This window comes from Solanum pennellii, chromosome 12 (assembly GCF_001406875.1).
Source record: "Solanum pennellii chromosome 12, SPENNV200".
NCBI lineage: Eukaryota > Viridiplantae > Streptophyta > Magnoliopsida > Solanales > Solanaceae > Solanum > Solanum pennellii.
The window spans coordinates 82,026,544-82,047,993 of NC_028648.1; the positions used below are offsets into that span (position 1 = coordinate 82,026,544).

The 21,450-nt window shown below is 32.8% G+C and overlaps 2 protein-coding genes across 3 annotated transcripts; both read left to right on the forward strand.

Moving 5' to 3' along the window:
- Positions 1–2,675: 2,675 nt before the first annotated feature.
- LOC107007008 (galactolipase DONGLE, chloroplastic-like) lies at positions 2,676–4,052 on the forward strand. The gene has a single exon (XM_015205487.1). The coding sequence runs from the start codon at positions 2,676–2,678 to the stop codon at positions 4,050–4,052; it is 1,377 nt and encodes a 458-aa protein (XP_015060973.1).
- Positions 4,053–7,765: 3,713 nt separating this feature from the next.
- LOC107007157 (clathrin interactor EPSIN 2-like) lies at positions 7,766–16,960 on the forward strand. Of its 2 annotated transcripts, XM_015205648.2 has the most exons (13): positions 7,766–7,930; positions 8,612–8,687; positions 9,014–9,065; positions 10,509–10,588; positions 10,679–10,757; positions 10,975–11,058; positions 11,166–11,311; positions 12,776–13,138; positions 13,505–13,600; positions 13,684–13,913; positions 14,777–14,979; positions 15,092–16,046; positions 16,126–16,960. In XM_015205648.2, exons 2-13 carry the CDS (start codon positions 8,653–8,655, stop codon positions 16,608–16,610), a joined length of 2,808 nt encoding a protein of 935 aa, XP_015061134.1. In that variant the 5' UTR covers positions 7,766–7,930; positions 8,612–8,652; the 3' UTR covers positions 16,611–16,960. The 2 variants fall into 2 exon arrangements, with proteins under 2 accessions (XP_015061134.1, XP_015061135.1); XM_015205649.2 differs by lacking the exons at positions 7,766–7,930; positions 9,014–9,065.
- Positions 16,961–21,450: the final 4,490 nt, after the last annotated feature.

Below are 21,450 nucleotides of genomic sequence, written 5' to 3' on the forward strand. Positions count from 1 at the left end.
CGACATGTGTCCTTAACAGATTCGATATTTATAAATATCGAATCGACGAATAGAATTTCGTACGACATGTGTTCCTAATTAGTTTTTCGTTAGAATGAGTCACATGAGACACAGTAAATGCAAATTTAACATGAACTATCTCATATAATCAATTGTGGAATCAATTAGCAAAAGACACCACTTTTTGTCGAATTGATTTTCTTAAAAAAACTTTCAAAAACGGTTTTCCAATAGAATAGGAGAAATATAAAACTTCTTTTATAACTTTCTTTGATAAATATCATAAAGGAATAAAAAAAAAGATACAAAAAAAAAAGATAATGAAAAGAACCAAACTAGAAAAGTATTCATATTTGTTCCATAGAAAATGTTGACAAAGAAAAAAAAGAGAAAGAAATTAGAAAGGTCTAAATTCAACATGGAAATTGGTAATAAAAAATGGGAAAAAGATTGATATATTTCGAACTATCGTAAATAGTATGTATATATTATTCGTTATAATTTGAGATATTGTTGTTCCTGTCGTCCAAAAATTAGTGTATATATATACACTTTATACTAACGGACATACACATGTCATAATCATATCCACCATCCCGATATTTACTAAATACTAAATTAACGTATAAGATTGTGTCATTTGTTCCTATTTAGTCTTCCGTTAGAGTGAAGGGGATATGTACTCTAATTTTTTAATGGCACAGATATCAACGTCCCAAAAGTATCACGAAAGGTATCTAAATACCATTTACGATAGTTCATAAATATATTTATCCTTTTTCCCGTAAAAAATTATCCTATCAAAAATATGATTTAAAATATTTTTGCATCGACAATCATTATCACATATAACTGTTTTTCTTACGTAAATATAACTTAGAAGCTTATTTACCCTATTCTACACTTCTATTTTAGGATGAAAGAGAATTCGATCGTACCCCCTTAATTAAATGACTCATATGTCTCGATTCTATTAAGACTTAAAAATTGAATTCTATTTTGTAAGAGCGTTAAAGTTCCATATGATGATGAATCTAAAATTTTCGCAACACAAATTTAAAATATAAAGACGTAAACACATTAAAAAAATAATAAATTCCAATATGATCAATTGTATATATATTAATAATATGACCTACTTTTATTATATGACTCTGATCATCATTTATTGGTAACAAGTTGTATTTCTAATATCCAATTGCCAACAAGAGGACTCTGCGATAACTTACCTACTAACTAGAAGGTTTTTTTGTGTGTATATATGTTGCATAAATATATAAGGTCTAATTTATTTCGTAAAATTAGTATTAATTTTCACTCAGATATTTTAATTAAATTTGATCTATTTGAGTATTTTGTGTCATACTGTATTGTATTATTTTAATATATTTTTAACAATCAATCAAATATATAAGGTATATGTAATATATTTGTCGATGATATTAAAGTGATAAATTAAATAAAAACACGTTGTATGTAAATTAAAAATAATTCTAAAAATAATATTTTAATAGAAATAGCCAATGACTAAATGACAATGCAGAATATTTTTTTCTCTCTAGCATCATCAAATTTATTTTTTCATGAAAGGAGTTCAAGTTCGGTGAGATCGTGACTTAAAAATGCAAAAAAATAAATAAAAAATAAATAAAATAAAAATGATTAAATGAATCTTTTCCGCACTAATATTGAGTACATTATGTACTATCACTGTGTCATATCAGTAAAATATGTCATACACAATGGGACATTACATGAGGTGCTTGAAAAAAAAATTCAGTTGAAATATCTAAGTGAAAACTGATTTAACTTTAGAAGGTCATCGATAATTCAAATCATATATATATATATATAATATTACTACATATGTTTTGTTGGGAAGATAAATATTAATACTTAACATAGAAAATTAATATTTGAATTGTATTGGATATTATCCTAAAAAAACTATCTCAACGATATAAAATATTTTGTATTTTGAATAGAAGACATAAGAATCTAACAAATTAATTAACATCAACAAGTTATTAGCGGAAATTATAATAATAAAACCAAAATAATAACTTAACCATAAGAAAAAAAAATCATCAAAAGATGAGACCATGCAGAAAGTTGGTCTATTCACAATTTCCTAAAAGAAAAAATGTGAAGATTTATATTGGTTGAAAAAAATGATATCATGACAAGTGGTTTTGCCATTTGTCTAAATTTTTACATGCAAAGAGACATTTGGATGTAAAGGTCTTAAATCTAATCCTAATAAAAGTAATTAATAAAATTTTCAACTTATTTTTCCAATACATCTTAATTATTTTTAGCTTCGTAAATAGTACACTTTTAAAAAATAAATTCATTTGAAATAAAACAAATAAACTAGTAACTATACTTGAAGCTAAACCGACCACTTTAATTTAATTTATCATATATTATAGAATTCTCAATTTTTCCAGTCAAAATTCCAAGCCAAACAAGCCTTTATTCCCCCCACCACCCCCTTATCCACACCGGCCGTGGCATCACACTTCAAATATATATACACATATATGAATCAAGAAAATTCATATACACCTCTCTCAACTCTCTCTCTCTTATTCTTTCGCTTCGTTTCTTCAAATATCTTTAATCATCTGATATTCGAAATTCTCAAACTATTTTTCATAGTGTTCACAATAGTTATGTTACCAAATATGAAAATATTTACATTTTCAAGTGAGTTTCTACCTAAGTCATGTTTGGTCAAAGGAAATGAGGTGAAATTATCAACATCAAGATTGACACTATTGGCTTGTACTATGCCTACCACTACCACATTTAGTCATAGTAATAGTAGTAGTAATATTAATAATAATAAATTAGCTACCATGTGGAGAGAAATTCAAGGATCAAGAAATTGGGAAAATTTAGTGAATCCATTGGATTCACTTCTACAAGAGGAGATTATTAGGTATGGTGAGTTTGTTGTTGCATGTTACAATGCTTTTGATCTTGATCCAAATTCAAAAAGATACTTAAATTGTAAGTATGGAAAAAATAGTATGTTAAGTAAAGTAGGGTTAGGAAAATCAGGCTATGAAATAACAAAGTACATTTATGCAACTACAAACATAAATGTTTTATCCATTGGTCAAAATTCATCACCATCTAGTGGTAGATGGATAGGTTATGTTGCAATTTCAAATGATGAAGAAACTAAGAGATTGGGCAGGAGAGATGTGCTCATCACATTTCGAGGAACGGTTACTAATCCTGAATGGATAGCTAACTTGATGAGCACGTTATCTCCTGCCCGTCTTGATCCTAGTAACCTCAGGCCTGAGGTTAAGGTTGAAGCTGGATTTTTGAGTTTGTATACCTCGAATGAGGGTGAAAGGTTTGGTCTAACAAGTTGTCGTGAACAATTACTTTCTGAGATAGGAAGAGTTATAAATATGTATAAAAACGAAGAAATAAGTATAACTATTGGTGGACATAGCATGGGGAGTGCATTGGCCCTTTTACTAGCATATGACATCGCAGAATTAGGGTTGAACAAACATGCAACCACAAAAAGACGTGATCAACTATATAAATCATCAGTATCAGAGTTGGTATCAGAGCCAGTATCAGAGTCAGAAAGTAGCAACATATCAGTTACAGTATTTTCTTTTGGAGGTCCCAGAGTTGGTAACTCAGGTTTTAAAGAAAGATGTGAAGAGCTAGGTGTAAAAGTATTGAGAATCGTGAACGTGAATGACCCTATCACAAAGCTTCCTGGTGTTCTTCTAAACGAGAACTTTAGGGTTTTTGGTGGGAGATACGAGGTACCCTGGAGTTATTCATGTTATACTCATATTGGAGTTGAAATCTTGTTAGATTTCTTTAACATGCAAAACCCTTCATGTGTACATGACTTAGGAACTTATCTCAATTTGATTAAAAGTCGTCATCATCATCATCACAAGAGCTTGCAAGTTCAAAGAGGAGAACATGAAGACATTTTCTTTAATATAGCAAAGGAGTTTTTCCTTTTAATGCTTTACTATGGAGAGTTTTTGCCATTGATCATTTGGTGATGTTTGGCTAAAACTTAATCTCAACTTATATCAAAAAAGTGTAAATTAAAGTTCATATTCTATCTAGAAAATCTCTTAATTTTATCATAGATAAGCTAGATAGAGTTTATTTTGTATTCAAGATAGGCTATTTCGTTCAATCTTTCTAATTTCTCTGTCCATATTTTGTCCTATCTTTCTAATTTCTCAGTTTTAATAGCATTCGAAGTCTAACATCCTTACCAATTTTAAATTTAAAATATACATAAAGAGTGGTGTCAACATAAGACAAATTTGACGTGTAACTTCCATCAAGCTAGGTAACATGATAAATAGAGTAAGAACTTATTATAACTAATTAAGCTATATAAATAGTATTAAGAAAAATGATATATCGTCAGCATATATAATTTAAATTCTTATTAAGTATATAAAGTTTACGATAAAATTACTTTTCTCGTACCAAATTGATATAAATCAAGATTCTCGAATGAGTAAAGATTCAAACTTTAATTTGTTCTATAGTTCAATTTATTTAATTTTTTCCAATATTGTGGGAGGATGAAATAATGTGAATTTTGCATTTTTACAATTACCCCAATTGAGTTAAAAAAATCTTTAAACTTAGAAAACATTAATAAAAAAAAAAAAATTAGTGTGTGAATTTTACTAATTATGTTATTATTGTTGTGAAATTTAATATTCCATTTATCTTCTTAGATGTAACACTATTCTTCTTTCGTTGATAATTTCCCTTTATAAATCGTATTTTATTTATAGAATTATACTAAATATATCGTTATTATCGTGATAAATATTTAAAAATTAAAAAATATTCAAACAATAAAATCCAAAACATAAAGCTAAATCACAAAAAAAGAAAATAAATAAAATCACCGACAACTCACTCTGGGGGGGGGGAGGCTGGGTAGGTGGAAGTAATTAATTAGTTTTCTACTTTAATTAATAAAATTATTGTTTTCATTTTTTTAACCAATTTATTTTTCGATTAAACATGAAGAAAGAAGAAAATATTTTATTTTATTATTAAATAATAATTTTATATGTACCAAACACAAGTCACATCAATCCTTAAGATTTTTTTTTTGTTTTGCTCATAAAGACTATATATATATATATATATATATATATATGAAAAACACATGTTTTAAAAAAATTATTATATTCATATTATGTCAAATTGCATTTTATATTCATGTACCAATTAGATTCGAAGATCATGTCAATAATATAGAATGACTATTATAAAGTGTGGGATTTTTTAAAATTAAATTTATTTTAAAATATTTTTAAATAAATCAATCATCGAAAATAAAAGCGATCAAATTTAATTAATTTCTTAAAGTAGATGTTATTATTTTAAAAAATAAGAGACATAGAGCTTTTAAAAAGGAATAACATAGACATCATTTACATCACTTTTCCTTTCATATTAAGTTTCTTTTTTATAAATATAAACCACCACCATATAATTAAGTTAATTATATATTCCATTTGCTTTTTAATATCCTATATTTATTTACTATTTATTCTAGGTCAATTAAATAAATAATATGTATTTCCATATAAATTTTAAATATTATATAGTTTTTGAACTAAATAGTTTTAAAGTTATAGTTTTTGAATTAATTTAGTTTACCTGAAAAGTTGAGATAAAATTAATATAAAGTCAGACGGAATAAGTTGAAGTAAGATGTTTAATAATTTATATTATCAATCAAATATATAAATTTTTTGTTTTAAACTTAATTTTGTGACGTACATCTTATTTCACATATTGAATGATTCTTGATAATTAATTAACATCCTCACCTCATTAAATTATTTGACTATAATAAATTCATAAAGGTTTTAATATAAAAGTATATAACTTCTTCTTAGATTGAAATATTTCAAATTAAATAATCCATTTATTAAAACCAATTAATGTTATATCGACTTAATTTACGTTAGGAGTAGTTAAAGAAGGATAGATTTAAACCATAGTAAATGTAAATACTATTTATTATTAGTAATCGTGAATTAATATTTGTAAATAACTATATAAAAGCACAATTAATAAAGAATTTCCATCGTTTTGTTTGGAACATATAATGCAAGTATAAAAATTATTTATTTTTTTAAAAGCATATTTTACTTCAAACTAATATCCCTTTCAATGCTCTGTTTAAACTATTATCTTCATAATTTTATGATAAATATAATAAATTTAGTGTATCTTATAGTAAAATTTATGATATACTATAATTCAAAAAATTGAACTTAGCCAAAAAAGAATAGTCTTGTCTCACCCCTTTTGGCTTTAATGAAACCAATAAATATAAACTTTAATTGAATTGCTGGTGGTTGACCTTATTCACAAAAACACAAATGTAACAACAATAAAGTCTACTAGATTTTATTTTTGCCTTGATAATTAAAAACTTTAGTTTCGATAAATCTTTCACTTCAAAAATAGAAAGTAAAAATACAATATTTATAAAAATATGAATAGTAATAGTAACACAATAGTGAAAAAAATGGAGCTACAAGAGATATAAGTACTAGCCATTTACTAGAATTTTCGATCTTTACGTTTTCAATAAGCTGAGAGCTTGTCATTCACCGCCTCATCATCTTTCTATCATTTTTTTGACGTATTTCTAATTTTCCTCATATCCTTCAACGTCAATCATTCACTCTTCTTACTAATACTTTAAATTCTTTGATAAGTTCGAATCATTTCACATATACAATGAGGAAGAAAACCTTCAAAAAAAAGAAAAATAGAGAGAAAAAATAAGTAGCGGTTAGGAAATCAAATCAAGACACAAATTTATATTTAATCAGATTTTAATATGAATATCGAATACAGTAAAATATATGTTTTTTTTTTGGTCCATATTCAATATATTCTGTCCTAATTTACTCGATATGATTCAAATTTCAAAGTGNCACAATAGTGAAAAAAATGGAGCTACAAGAGATATAAGTACTAGTCATTTACTAGAATTTTCGATCTTTACGTCTTCTATAAGCTGAGAGCTTGTTATTCACCGCCTCATCATCTCTCTATCATTTTTTTTTGACGTATTTCTAATTTTCCCCATACCCTTCAACGTCAATCATTCACTCTTTTTACTAATACTTTATATTCTTTGATAAGTGCGAATCATTTCATTTCACATATACAATGAGGAAGAAAACCTTCAAAAAAGGGAAAAAAAGAGATAAAAATAAGTAGCGGTTAGGAAATCAAATCAAGACACAAATTTATATTTAATCAGATTTTAATATGGATATCGAATACAGTAAAATATATGTTTCTTTTTTGGTCCATATTCAATATATTCTGTCCTAATTTACTCGATATGATTCAAATTTCAAAGTGAAATAACTAAATTTTTTAATCGTAAATTCAATTATGAAATTTATATTGAAATGAAGTTTACATTAGGTAAAATTAAGTATTTTGATAATTAGAAGACATAAAAAAGAACGTTTTTAGAAAATTTAGGATAGAAAATAAATTTTGAAACTCGATAGNTAATTATGAAATTTATATTGAAATAAAGTTTACATTAGGTAAAATTAAGTATTTTGATAATTCGAAGACATAAAAAAGAACGTTTTTAGAAAATTTAGGATAGAAAATAAATTTTGAAACTCGATAGGTGCTCGATATGTTGGCGAGATAAATTGAGACGGAGAGAATATATAGTCGTGATATTCCTGCGTGTAAGGTGCGCTGTCTTTGCTCTTTCCTTTACACCCTCCTTTTCTCCATTTTCTCTCTGTCTTCAACAATCGACAGCTCCTCTCTCTCTGTTTCTCAAATTTTTCCCTCTCTATATCTCTCCCTTTCTCTCTCTACATCTTCACATCTCAGATCTGATCAGGTTCGATCTCATATTCATTCAATTAGATCTTTTCATTTGGTATTTTTCGATCAATTTTGTCAATTTTCGTAATCTATTACTATGTTTTTGATGTGATTTGGATTTAGATCTGTAATTTGAGCTGTTTAGTTGATTTATTGAAATGGGTTTAGCTTACATTTGTGAGTTTTTGTGTTATTTAGATTGTGTTTGTTCCCGCTGATTTGAATTGTTTATGAAATGAAAAGTGTGAAATTATGTTGTTACCTGAATTATGTTTATTTTTTGTTTTGAAATTCTGGGTTTATGGTTGTTGAGTGCTTTGTGTATGATTTTCCGCAAAATGGGATTTTTTTTTTGGAATTGTTGCGATTGTTCATTCTGAATATTTAGGTCAATGGAATTCTGGGTTTATGCTTGTTGAGTGGTTTGGTTATGATTTTACGCGAAATGGGATTTTTGAAATTGTTGGGATTGTTGATTCATGGAAATAAATGTAGACTAGAAAGAACATTTTGTATAGTTGATCCTTGAGTTATTTGAGATTGAGGTGTAGTTGGTTGATTGATTTAGTATGCCAATATAGAAGGATTCATTTGGTTCTTGGCGTTATGCTGGAAAATGAAATAATTGAATGTGTTCGGTGATAGTAATAGGATAAAGTGGCACGTGGATATAATCGGTTTTGTTTTGTTCCTACAGACGTCACTTGAGTAATTGGGGGCTAAGAATACAATATCCAAATGAAGAAAGCATTTGATCAAACCGTGCGGGACCTGTAAGTTTTTTGCCAATTCCAATCTTACACTTTTTCAAAGTAACTGGTGTAGAAATATCTCTGCCAGACTAGTCACTTGGCGTTTTTCATATCTCTATCTACGAATTTTCGTAACGTATGGAGAAAATAGCACGTGATTGATTTTGTAGATGTTTAGTCTTTGATTTGCTATGTTGCTCCAACTTTTTAAAAATACCACAACTCCCATGTTGGATCCTCAAACACGAATCCAAGGGTATTTTTGAAGAGTCCAAGCAAGTAGTTGATTTTTTCACTTTGAATCTTTTGTTTATATGCCATTTGTTGCTTTCACTTTTTCCTTGCAGCAAGAGAGGAGTGAATAAAAAGGTTCTTAAAGTCCCTTCAATAGAACAAAAAGTAAGTTCTATTTGTCCATCTCTTTATTCTTTTGTGTACTTTTTGTCAGTGCAATGTATTTCATATTCCGGCAGTGCCAAAATATATTGTTTTAAGCAAAAGTTAGAGACTTTATTTAACTGAGGTCAATCTAGGACAGGGATAGACCTACGTCAACATTATCCCACTTTTGAAACACTTAGATAAGTACATGTACTATAATGTAGTATGTACACTGATTCAAAATTAGGAATACTTCAAATCTTTAGTGTGAGGCTTGAGGTTGCAACTAACTACTTTGTAGGCAATGAGTGCACCAACCTACACGCCGAAGAAGTGCATTTTGATTCTGATCCTTTGAGAAATGTTTTAGTAAAGATGTATGCAAAGCAAAATCATAAGCCTCTGGAAATATAAAAGAAGAAATCATGGGGAGTAACTACAAAAAAGAGATGGTCAAAACCTTTTTATCAAAGAGATGTTCCAAGGTGAAGAACTAATATAGATATTAGATAGTCCTATTGACCTCTCTCACAGATAGACTTTGAGTAATGCTTTATTTATTCATGGAATAGAGGTTATGGCTTTGAAAGTGACGCACATACTTGTGTTTGCTGAAGAGCTATGTTGCTCGTACTCTCCAAAAATGCTGCCTCACCCCGTGTCGAATCCTCCAGAAGTACACTATTTTTGGAGGATTTGACATGCACCCATTGGCATTTTTGAAGAGTTTGGGCAACATAGCTGAGGAGGCATGTTGCCTGGAGCTGAGTTTCATGCCTTCATTCAAGTAGAGCATATTGTTTTGAAGTGCTTGTTCTAGTTATGCACCAAACATACCTAGTCACCATGGCTAGCCTTTCTTGTGAGATGATTCTCTTTTTTCTGAAAATTTGGTTTTTTTTTTTGAAACTGTGAGACGATTCTCTTTTATGCCACTTAAATAATGTGAATAGCTTTAACAGTATTAAAACCATGAGTGCTTGGCTGATTGCTCTCTTCTTGCCAACAGTAGTAAAGATATGGCAGTATCAAATCTGTTTTGAGTTTATGGAACACATATTGGTATAATGATAGGACTAAGGAGAAGGAAAAGATCTTTACATAACTTGAGTCTTCTGCAATAATTGACTCTTCCTTAGTTCCAGCATTGGTAGCCTTTCTGGTTTGTGGTTGTGTTTAAGTTATTTTTCTTTACTTGGGTTTCTTACCTTATGGAACGTAAGGTTATTTCAGTGCCGCACTAAGGCCCAAAAGCCTATTTGTATGCACATTTGTTTGCTGCTGAATAAGTGTTCAAAGTGGACGCATGAAAATCTCATTTCTCCTTTCTTTGGCGGACCTCGTCTTCAATATTTTTGGTGTTCAATATGTTAGATGGTAGAAGGGAAGTTTCCTAATGTGTAGAAGGTCAAGATACTGTTCTCAATGATTTGATTATCTTTCTATTTGGTTTCTTTCAAGGTTCTAGATGCAACTAGCAATGAGCCCTGGGGTCCCCATGGATCACTTCTTGCAGATATTGCTCAGGCTTCAAGGAACTAGTAAGCTTAAGTCATCTTAGTCGATATATATGAAAAATTATTTTATTTATTTATTATCTATATGTGAGATTCAATTTTTGAAATTTGCAGTCATGAGTACCAAATGATTATGTCTGTGGTCTGGAAGCGTATCAATGATACTGGAAAAAATTGGCGTCATGTTTACAAGGTTTGTGCTGCTTGAATTTGCTTACTCTTTCTAGCTAAATTTGGACTTATTACGTCTGATCATGTTTCTTGAATCTTTCTCTGTTCAAGATTACTCTGCCCTCTTTGTTAGACAAAGATACATACAACATGCTTGCTTGCTTTCATGCATTTTAATAAACACTAGATGCAAAAGTGCTTCATAAATCATGTATCTAATGTTTGACTATGAATTTCAGGGTTTAACTGTTTTGGAATATTTGGTAGCCCATGGGTCTGAACGTGTCGTAGATGATATACGGGAACATGCTTACCAAATATCTGTAAGTTTCTTCATTCTTGTTAAATTTTTAGTCTTATGAGATATTTTGCCAAATTGTAGAATCTGGGGAAAACAATAAAGTACTGTCTTCATCTTCTCTTTGCCCAGACACTGTCTGATTTTCAATATATCGACTCCAGTGGGAGAGACCAGGGAAGCAATGTCAGAAAGAAATCTCAGAGCCTTGTGGTTCTTGTTAATGATAAGGAAAGAATTCAGGAAGTTCGCCAAAAGGCAGCTTCTAATAGGGACAAGTAAGTGTAACTTATTCACTTGGTTTTCTACTAAAATTCTGCTTCAGTCATATCCGTCTCTTTTGTATCCAGTCATGCATGTATTTCTGCCACAACTAGGAATTCTAGACTTCACATTTCTCCCTTCCCCTCCCCTCCCCTCCCCTCTTCCATGCGGTGTTGTCAAACAGCTGCTTCATATGCTCTTTAACCCTCCACCTAGATTAGCTCAGGCTAGGAGCTCGGCTCAACAAAACCTTCAAGTGGGGCTCTTGATCTTCGCTTAAAGGGCATCAGTAGTTAAAATCGCCGTCAAAATAATATGTTAATTTGCATACAATATCATTGTTGTTTGTTTTTGAGTTTGTCTCTTGTATAAAATTATTTTCTTCTTTTTTACGCTAGGGTATGCTTTCGTTGCATTTTCTTGCACTAAGCCCCGACAAGCAAAGGTGTCTTCTTGCGTTTTTCGCCTTCGACAAACCACACCCCTTCCCCCCACAAAAAATTTTTTTAAAAATATAAAGGAGTTGTACTTCATGCCCTTTATAAGCATTCCTTTTTAAGACTACATCTTACTTTATTTGCCAGCATGATACTCTATATTCTCTCCCTAGTTAATTTTATTGGTTAAATATTGTTTCTGTACTTCAATTTACTGGCCCCGGTACCAATGAGTTCCTTGGTTCAAGTGAGATTGTCTTGACATAAAACAGTGTATGAGTATGTCTACATTTTTGATAGTGTTTTAATCCAAACCAACATATATTACTAAAAAAATAAGATTTTCTCAAGATTTCTATATTTGAGGGGAAACATCTGTCTAATGTCTACACGCTATGTATGCTCAAGCATGTGAATATTTGGAATGCCTAGTTCAAGCGTACCATTATCTGAAAAATAAGATTTTTTCACATGCTACTTGTGCACCCAGCTCTGTATCCAATATTTGTCTTTGTATGATGTCCTGTTTATATAAGTACCTCTGTTTTCTGATGTACCCATTGAGAGTTAACAGGTCCCTTTTGGAAAGTGAGTTGAATGATATTTCAGATATTTTAAGGAGTCTTGCCTTGTACTTGAATTTGCCTATCAGATATCATTAGATCAACATTTTAGAAGTGCATTTCAACAAGCTTTGTCTGTTACTAAGGGATGAAAAGAATTTCTGGTACTTCTCGAAAGGGAGAGAGAGGGAGAGTATTAAAATCAACTTGTTAAAAAGCTCAAGTTCTAGCTATCTATATTTAGGGACATCACAAATAGTATGAAGTCTACATTCATTTCAAAGTGCTCATCTTTTATAGTTTAAGGAATTAATTTCTTATTGATACAATAGTATCACAAAAAATTAGCTATACCTATGACTGTTCTAAGCTATACGTATGACTATATTCTGATGACAACCGTAGCCATTTAATTTCTTATTTTAGTGGTACTGTCTACAAAGGTAATGTGTTCTGACAAATTTTATCATCTTGATAGATTCCGCAACACGTCAGCTGGCGGTATGTATCGCCCTGGTTCACAATCAGGTTCAGGAGGATATGGTGACAGATTTGATGAGGATCGTTATGGAGGAAGAGATGATGAAAGAAGTGGTTATGGGAGGGAAAGGGAATGGGGCTACAGAGATGAAGACAAAAATGGCAGATATGGAGACTCAAACAGCCGTGATGGGGATCGCTATGGTAGAGATTATGATGACCGCAGCCGAGATGGAAACAAAGATGATGATTATCGTGGAAGAAGTCGGAGCACTGATGATTATAATTATGGATCAAGAAGTAGAAGTTCTGACCGGTACAGGGATCACACCAATGATGACGATGGTCAATATTCTTCTAGGTTTGTCTTCTCACCTTTTGTTTAAATAGGCGCATGTTTTTGTAATTTGTTACTAGTTAGATGATTTTAATAGAAATGAATAGAATTCTGCAAACCAGGGTATTTTCTGTTGCCATTACTCTGCAATTGATGTGTATTATCTCTGCACATTTATTAAGTTTTTGATCCTTGCCTGTGACATTAATTTGATCATCATGACAAACAAAGGAAGTGGTGCTAGGGCTGAGGCTCGTTCTCAGGATGGATCGTATTATTATTGTGCTCTAATATTATTCTAATATAATTTCGTCATTAAGTATTCTTTTATAGAAAATGGTCTTATTTATTTGCCAAGGTTTACATTTTTGATTCAACTGTTGTGAGTAGGCCGCTTGAAAGGAGGTTTTCTGAGCAGAACCTTAGTGCACCTCCTAGTTATGAGGAAGCCGTTGGTGGTTCACGCAGCCCAACACACAGTGAAAGGTAATAGTTGTGAAAAAGGATCTTTTTTTCCTCATTTATTCTCTTGAAATTTTTATATTGATGTTATTATCATATGTCAAAAGGGATGTAGAAACTTCTTCAGCATCTGCGCCCAAATCTTCTTCTCCTCATGCAAGTGCCAGTCCGAGCCCAGTCACTGTGCCTGCTCCTGCACCAGCTACTGCTCCACCACCAGCTCCAGCCGCAGCTACTGCTTCACCACCGTCTCCAGCAGCAGCCCCTGCCCCACCACCAGAAAACACGGTTGCTGAGAGTTTTGATGAATTTGATCCCCGTGCATCTTTTACAGCAGGTAAAACAACCCTCACTAAGGAGTAACTGTGCTTGATGTTTGAGTCGATACTGGTTTTCCATTTTGTCTTCAGTAACTAGATTTCCTTGAATGTGGTATTTTGAGAAAGTAACTTGCACTTTATCTGCCGGTCAAATCTTGCGGCAGGAAATGTTGCTTGATTGAATAAACAATTGGGACCAACCAGACTCTAAAAGTTATGATTTTGGTTGAAGTATTAGATAATTCAAATGTGTGAAAACATTTTTGGTAGAGTTGGCTGAAGTTGGAAATTGCATGTTTGTTATAGGAAGGAAAATTAAAATACACAGGATGTTTTTAGACATAGGCTGTGCTGGTACAGGTATAACTTGTACGATTAAGATGGTCCTTCTTTTTGCACAAGGAGAATTATTACAGTATATATCTTTTAGGACCCACCTTTTCACTCAATTTCTGTTCCTTAGAAACCAAAATTAACGTGTGGCCACTTCATTTACATGCACCTCTTATCTTCTCATCTTAATAAAGCCCTATCAGTCTTTAACTTGAGTTCTGTCAGCAGAAAAAGAATCTTATTTGAGGATAACCTCTGCAAAGAGCCTTAATGCATAATTAATACCAACCTGAAGTTCGCATTGGAACTGAGTGACTTTAAGGATCAATGTCCTGTATTTTGTGTATGTATATAAACCAGTTTCATCAGTACTGAGCACAAGATTGTAAGGTGTTACCAGCAATTTAATGAAAGATCCTCAGATTTCCTTTATAGAGCACAAGCAAATTGCTCTGTTGTTGTGTATTCAAGCTAATTTCACTAGTACTTGCAACAAGATGATTTGTTTACCATTCTAATGCAAGTTACTTTTCTCCTGTATGAGCAGCGCCCCCAGTTCCATCAAATGGTCCCGCGTCAACTACTTCTGGCGGCGAAATGGATTTACTTGGTTCCTTATGTGATCCATTCTCCAATGCATTAGCCCTTGTACCTGCAGCTTCGAGTGCTTCCGAGGTTAATCCATCTGGGACCACTGGTACTGAGACCACGTTTGGGGAAGCATCATCAGTATCTACTGGTTCTAACCAGGTGAATAAGACAATACATTTGATGTCTTAACCATCTGTTTTGTGTTGCAACATATACGATCCTGCCCTTCCACATATAACTTACTGAATGAAATGTGTGATTTTTCTTGCAGATGTTCGAGGATCCTTTTGGTGATGGTCCTTTTAGGGCTATGACCTCGAATAATGTGCAAACTCATTTGCAGAACACTACTCCAGCTTTCCATCCAAATCCAAATCAAAACCCTGAGCTTCCTCAATCAGCCCCTCAGGGTGCTGAGATCTCAAATGCAACATATAGTCAGTTTGATCCAACTAATATGCAATATGCTCAGCAGGAGCTGTCCACCTCGAACCAGGAGATCGATATACTGGCTGATATTCTCCCACCATCTGGTCCTTCACCTCCTGGTGATCATGCAATCCCAAGTGTCCAACCTGCAACACAGACAGGTTTTGAGTCTTATGGTGGACCAACTACACAACAGACAGGTTACATGGCACCTCCTGGCCAGGCTGGAGCCCTGACAGTTTTTGCAGCTCAGCCTGGCCAACAGTCTCCACAAACCAGTTTTCCGATTCAAGGTCAAACTGCATCTTCAGTGGGCTTTTCTGGTCAAGCAAACAATTCTCCATCCTATGGAGGCTACCCAACTCAACCTGGTCAAGCATCACAGACTGGTTTTGGACCCACAGGTGGTCAACCCACATCTGGTTTCCAACCTGCAGCAGGTTACTTTCCACAGTCTGGTTATCAGATTCCTGCCGGCTCTGTGCAGAGCAATGCCAATGCTGGTGGTTACAACACAGGATTAGGATCTACAGGTCCATTTGGTAACCAAATGGGTCAAACATCTGCCGGACAACCCTACCTTTCACAGCCAACTGGTGCAACCCACATGCCGTCACAGATGCATCTTCAATCTTCACAAAATCAAACAAGTAATGCTCTAGTGCTGACACAAACTACTCCAGCTTCAACAGCTCTTGTCGCCAACACCCAACCAGCCAAAGACAAATTCGAGACAAAGTCTACCGTTTGGGCAGATACATTGAGCCGTGGACTGGTCAATTTGAACATTTCTGGAAGTAAGTGTTTTCTTTTGTGATCTATGTGAATATCTTTCTTTGTTCCCTTGTTTATGTCATTGCAATTTTTGTTATGCAGCTAAAACAAATCCATTAGCTGATATCGGAGTTGATTTTGATGCTATTAATCGCAAGGAGAAAAGGATGGAGAAACCCAGTACAGCCCCCGTGATATCAACTATTAACATGGGCAAAGCAATGGGTTCAGGTACCGGAGTTGGCCGAGCTGGTGCAGGTGCACTACGGGCTCCACCAAACCCAATGGTAGGTTCTGGTATGGGCATGGGCATGGGTATAGGTATGGGTAGTATGGGTATGGCTGGTGGTGGCCCTGCGGGGGGTCCTGGCATGGGAGCATATGGAGGGAACCAGCCTTATGGCGGCATGGGGATGAACAGACCTATGAACAACATGGGCATGGGAATGAACATGGGTCAAGGATTTCAGATGCAACAGCCTTCCGGATTCCCCCCTGGACCTGGAGCTCCCATGCAGGGAGGTTACAATCCGCGAATGGGCATGGGTCCCTATGGCCAACAACCATATGGTGGAGGATACCAATGAAATTTAGCCCAATTCTGAAAGTAAGAAACCTTTGTGTCATATTATCGGGAATGTTTACTAGTCGGTAAGCCTATTGAACTCACCCTCTGTTGTAGAGTTGATACTTTTTGGGTGCCTGTAGTTTTCCATGATAAAAGTTATAGAGGAGAGTATATGTTGATTCCTTTTCTTCAACTTTGTTCTGCAATTGCATTTCCTTTTATCTGCCATTTGGGGGTCAAAGATTGCTCACAGGACCCCTTGTAATGTTTTGCTGTTGTGCCTTTGTACACACTCGAGGATCACTTGTTTATGGTGTTCCTCTTTTTGCCACTTGATCATATATCATTCATATTCATTTTCATATATTATTACAAGTGGAAAGTCACAAAAGTAAAAGTTGAAATACTATTTTGCCCTATCTTAATTCAAAATGTTATAATATATGTAAGCAATTAAATATTAAATAATTGTTATATTATATTATATTAAATACTAAAAATGACAAGGTGTTTTAAAACACATTTTAAGAATGTCTCTCCATTCTCCAACACAACTTTTGACCTGTCTACAGAATTCTAGGTAAACTTTTGACTTGTAAATATTATGTGCTTGAGGTAAAATTATTATTGACAAATATATAAGCTAATTCGTCTTTCATAACTAAGAAGAAAAAAGAAACTGATTTCATCAATTATACAAAATGCTTAAGCACGGAGATTGCAGATTAAGGTAAAAGGTTATATTGGAGTGTTCTCTCGCTTTTCGAAGGGTTTAAACTTAGTAGTGTCTGTCGTAGTAGTACTCTTATTCTTGTACTGTCTTCCTTTTGTTTTCTACCACCAAATGTTTTTATGGTGTTTCGATTATTGCACTATTTTTTTGTTGTTATTGTTTTCATAATCGTATTATATTATAGTATTATATTATATCCTCTTCATTGACATTTTTCTTTTTTGTTTCTACTCTAATTTTCTATATTGTATATGTATATGTTATGATATATGAAGCAATGAATATGTAAATTGTCTTTACTTTTGTCAGAAATAAGTATTATCTTATTTTGGAGAAAAATATGATGCATACTTCGTTATACATAATTTGTAAATCATAGGATTTGTCAGTGCAAATACTTCCCTCCCTCTCATGGTCTGTGCCTTTTGTTTTTTCCTCTTTAAATTTGAGTCACTGCTAAAACGTAACTCAAAAACAACCACTGATTGATATTAGAGTCGTTGCTAAAGCAAAGTATAATTGCAAAAGAAATAAGACACTAATTCTTGTTATAATCGCGGCTAAAAGAAAGAACTAATGGAACAAAAACGTGCCAAGAATTCACATAACGAACGTCGCTAAAAGTTCATATTCATGTCACCAAAACCGCCACAAAATCATATTACAATTATTGTTACAAGATTGGTTGTATTAATGACAACTAAAATAACGACTGAATCATTAAACTATTGAAGCTAAAAGATAGTATTTGTGGTATCTAAAATTGTCGCCGCGACTAAAACTAAAGGTTTTAGCGGTGGTTTAAGTCGCCGTTAATAGTCTCGTTTAGTCACAACAGCTAAAAGTTTTAGCTACCAAAATAAAGGTTAGCGGCAGTTTTTAGTGGCCGCAAAAAGTCTTTTACTTACAGAAATTAAAGGCTAAAGTATAGTCGTCGCTAAAAGTTGTGAATTTGGTCGCTAAAAGTCTCTTTTAGTGGCGACTTTATCGCCGCTAAAAGATATGAAAGTCGTCGCTAAAAAGGTATGAATGTACGCTAAAGTCAATATTGGAGGCGACATATCCGTCGCTAAAAGTCGGTATTAACGGCGACTTGAATCCCGTCGCTAAAAGTTATGAATTTCGTCGCTAAAAGTTACTTTTAATGGCGACTTTGACCGCCGCTAAAACTTATGAATGTCGTCGCTAAGAGACAGTATTAGCGGCGACTTCAATCCCGTCGCCAAAAGTTATGAATGTCGTCGCTAAAAGTTACTTTTAGTGGCGACTTTGACCGCCGCTAAACTTATGAATGGCGTCGCTAAAAGTCGGTATTGGAGCGACTTGAATCCCGTCGCTAAAACTTATGAATGTCGTCGCTAAAAGTCGGTATTAGCGGCGACTCGAATCCCGTCGCTAAAAATTATGAATTTCGTCGCTAAAAATTACTTTTAGTGGCGACTTTGATCGCCGCTAAAACCTGTGAATGTCGTCGCTAATAGTCGGTATTAGCGGCGGCTTGAATCCCGTCGCTAAAATTATGAATTTCGTCGCTAAAAGTTTCTTTTAGTGGCGACTTTTGTCGCCGCTAAAACTTATGAATGTCGTCGCTAAAAGTCGGTATTAGCGGCGACTCGAATCCCGTCGCTAAAGTTATGAATTTCGTCGCTAAAAGTTACTTTTAGTGGCGACTTTGATCGCCGCTAAAAGCTATGAATGTCGTCGGTATTAGCGGCGACTTGAATCCCGTCTCTAAAAGTTACTTTTAGTGGCGACTTTGGTCGCCGCTAAAACTTATGAATGTCGTCGTTAAAAGGTTTTTAGCGACAAAAATTGAAGGTTTTAGCCACGGTTGAGTCGCCACTAATTTTTACTTTTAGCGACAAAAGTTGATGTTTTAGTACTAAAAGCGACTATTAGTAACAAAAACTAAAGGTTTTAGCGGCGTCACTTTTACTGACAAAAAAATAAAGAGTTTAGAGGCAGTTGTGGTCGCTACTAAATCATATAAATTAGCCACTAAAAGAAAGAATAAGTGGAAACTAAAACTGCCACTAATTCCTATAAAGGCACAACAAAAAGTACATTTAGTGGCATTAGAAATTGCCACTAAATCATATACACAGCTAAAATATGCATTTGGGGCAACTATAATCGTCACTAAAAATTCCGCTAGTATTATTATAAGTGGGAAGATTCAAACTGCAAAGTTGAATTACCATTTTGTCCCTCTACTTAATTAATAAATGAGTACATTGATATTGCTTTTAATTGTAATCATAAATTTCGTACTGGAAGAATTTGATAAGTTATGATATGGAAAGTCATTCATAACCTTAATGTAGAAATCATATAACTTTTAATCGTGATCATAAATATCATAATGGAGCAAATCTTTTAATGCTATTTAAGAACCAACTTACTAAGATGGAAGCTCACAATCGAAAATCGAATTAGGGAAATCGCACAATTCAAGATGAGAAGATAAGAAAGTTAGAAGTTGCAAGTGAGGATAATCGAAAAAATGTTGAAAATTGATAATCAAGAAGAAAAAGTAGAAGCGGAAAAAAGAAGAGTAGTAAATCGTAGTATTAAACAATGAGTTGTGTTATGCTCATTTGGTAAGAAATACTCTGTCAATCCACTTTAATTTTCACGTTACGCTTTTCAAAAATCAATTTGACTAATTTCTAAAGTTAAAATAGATTACATTAAATCGATATTTTAAACAAAATATTTATATATTCAAAACTTATACGAAAAATAATTAAAAAAACATGATATTGTGAAACTTGAAAGTAAATAACACGAATTTGCGTAAGATTGTACATGTTTCACTTACGAAACAAGTGAAGATTGAAGGAAATAACATTTACAATAATAAGCATTTGTCTATCTGGGAATTATTTATTGATTTTTGCAGTAAAAATTGAGCTATGAGCAAAACTGAGAGTTCTCCAAGTAAACAAATTGCCAAATGGTGCAAACAAACAGGCCAAGATTTGCCAGGANTACGAAACAAGTGAAGATTGAAGGAAATAACATTTACAATAATAAGCATTTGTCTATCTGGGAATTATTTATTGATTTTTGCAGTAAAAATTGAGCTATGAGCAAAATTGAGAGTTCTCCAAGTAAACAAATTGCCAAATGGTGCAAACAAACAGGCCAAGATTTGCCAGGATATAAACAGAATGTGTGGCAATATTGCAGCATTGTCAAAACAAAGCAGAATTAATTATATAGTTTCCTACTCTCTTTTTTTTTCCGATGAACATGAATTAGTCATATAGTTTTCCTATGTTGGTTTCAAAAGAAACATACGCGTGTCGAGTTAATAGACCCATAGAGACTAGTTACAAAAGGAGAAAGAATCACACATGTTTAAAACTCGAGAATTCATCCAAACAGAGTAAAATTTGAATGCTCTACAAGATTACAAGATAACATACTGACAAATTCAAGTCATATGTTTGGACCTCATAACTTAAAAATATAACTCATTATTTTAGTTACCAAACAAAATTTTGCAGCTTCATCAAATGTCTAATAATTTGACATAGAATAAAGAAAGTTATTTGAATACATTGATTGATTCATCTATTTTAAATTATATAGTATTTTTGTAATAGCTTGCGATAGTGATTAAAATGTGATTTCGACAGTAATTCATACATTTGACAAGAATCGCGTGCAAAGCATGTGTAGTATTACTAAAAGTGAGAAGCTCCAAAGATGAAAAGCTTGACTAAAATGACAGTTGCATACTATTACTCTTGATAAAATATTAAAGGTGACAACCTAGTGTAAAATATATGAAGGAATATGATTTGCTTACGCATATAATGCCTGTAAATTATCATCTAAGTATACAAATGTATTTGAAAACTCGTACTATAAGCAATATTGAACTCCAAGCACACTAGCATTTGAAAAAAATATTAATCAAGTTAAAAGAGTACGCAATTATTATTGAAAAATGTAACTTATTTAAGTAATGCGTAATTAGGAGAGGCAGAGGTAGGCCATAGAAATTTGGGGGCGGAGGTGAATTAAGTATGACATGGTATAAGTACATAGCTTACTAAGGCCAACATGCGTTAATATCTGTTGCTATACTTGTCTTGTACATTGTTATATTTTCTCT

Bases quoted from the DNA above. Each gene is read 5' to 3' on its own strand.
- LOC107007008 (XM_015205487.1), top strand. From the start codon at position 2,676: ATGTTACCAAATATGAAAATATTTACATTTTCAAGTGAGTTTCTACCT.
- LOC107007157 (XM_015205648.2), top strand. From the start codon at position 8,653: ATGAAGAAAGCATTTGATCAAACCGTGCGGGACCT. The intron at 13,914-14,776 runs GTAAAACAACCC...CTGTATGAGCAG, and splicing joins CCGTGCATCTTTTACAGCAG to CGCCCCCAGTTCCATCAAAT. The intron at 14,980-15,091 runs GTGAATAAGACA...TTTTTCTTGCAG, and splicing joins TATCTACTGGTTCTAACCAG to ATGTTCGAGGATCCTTTTGG.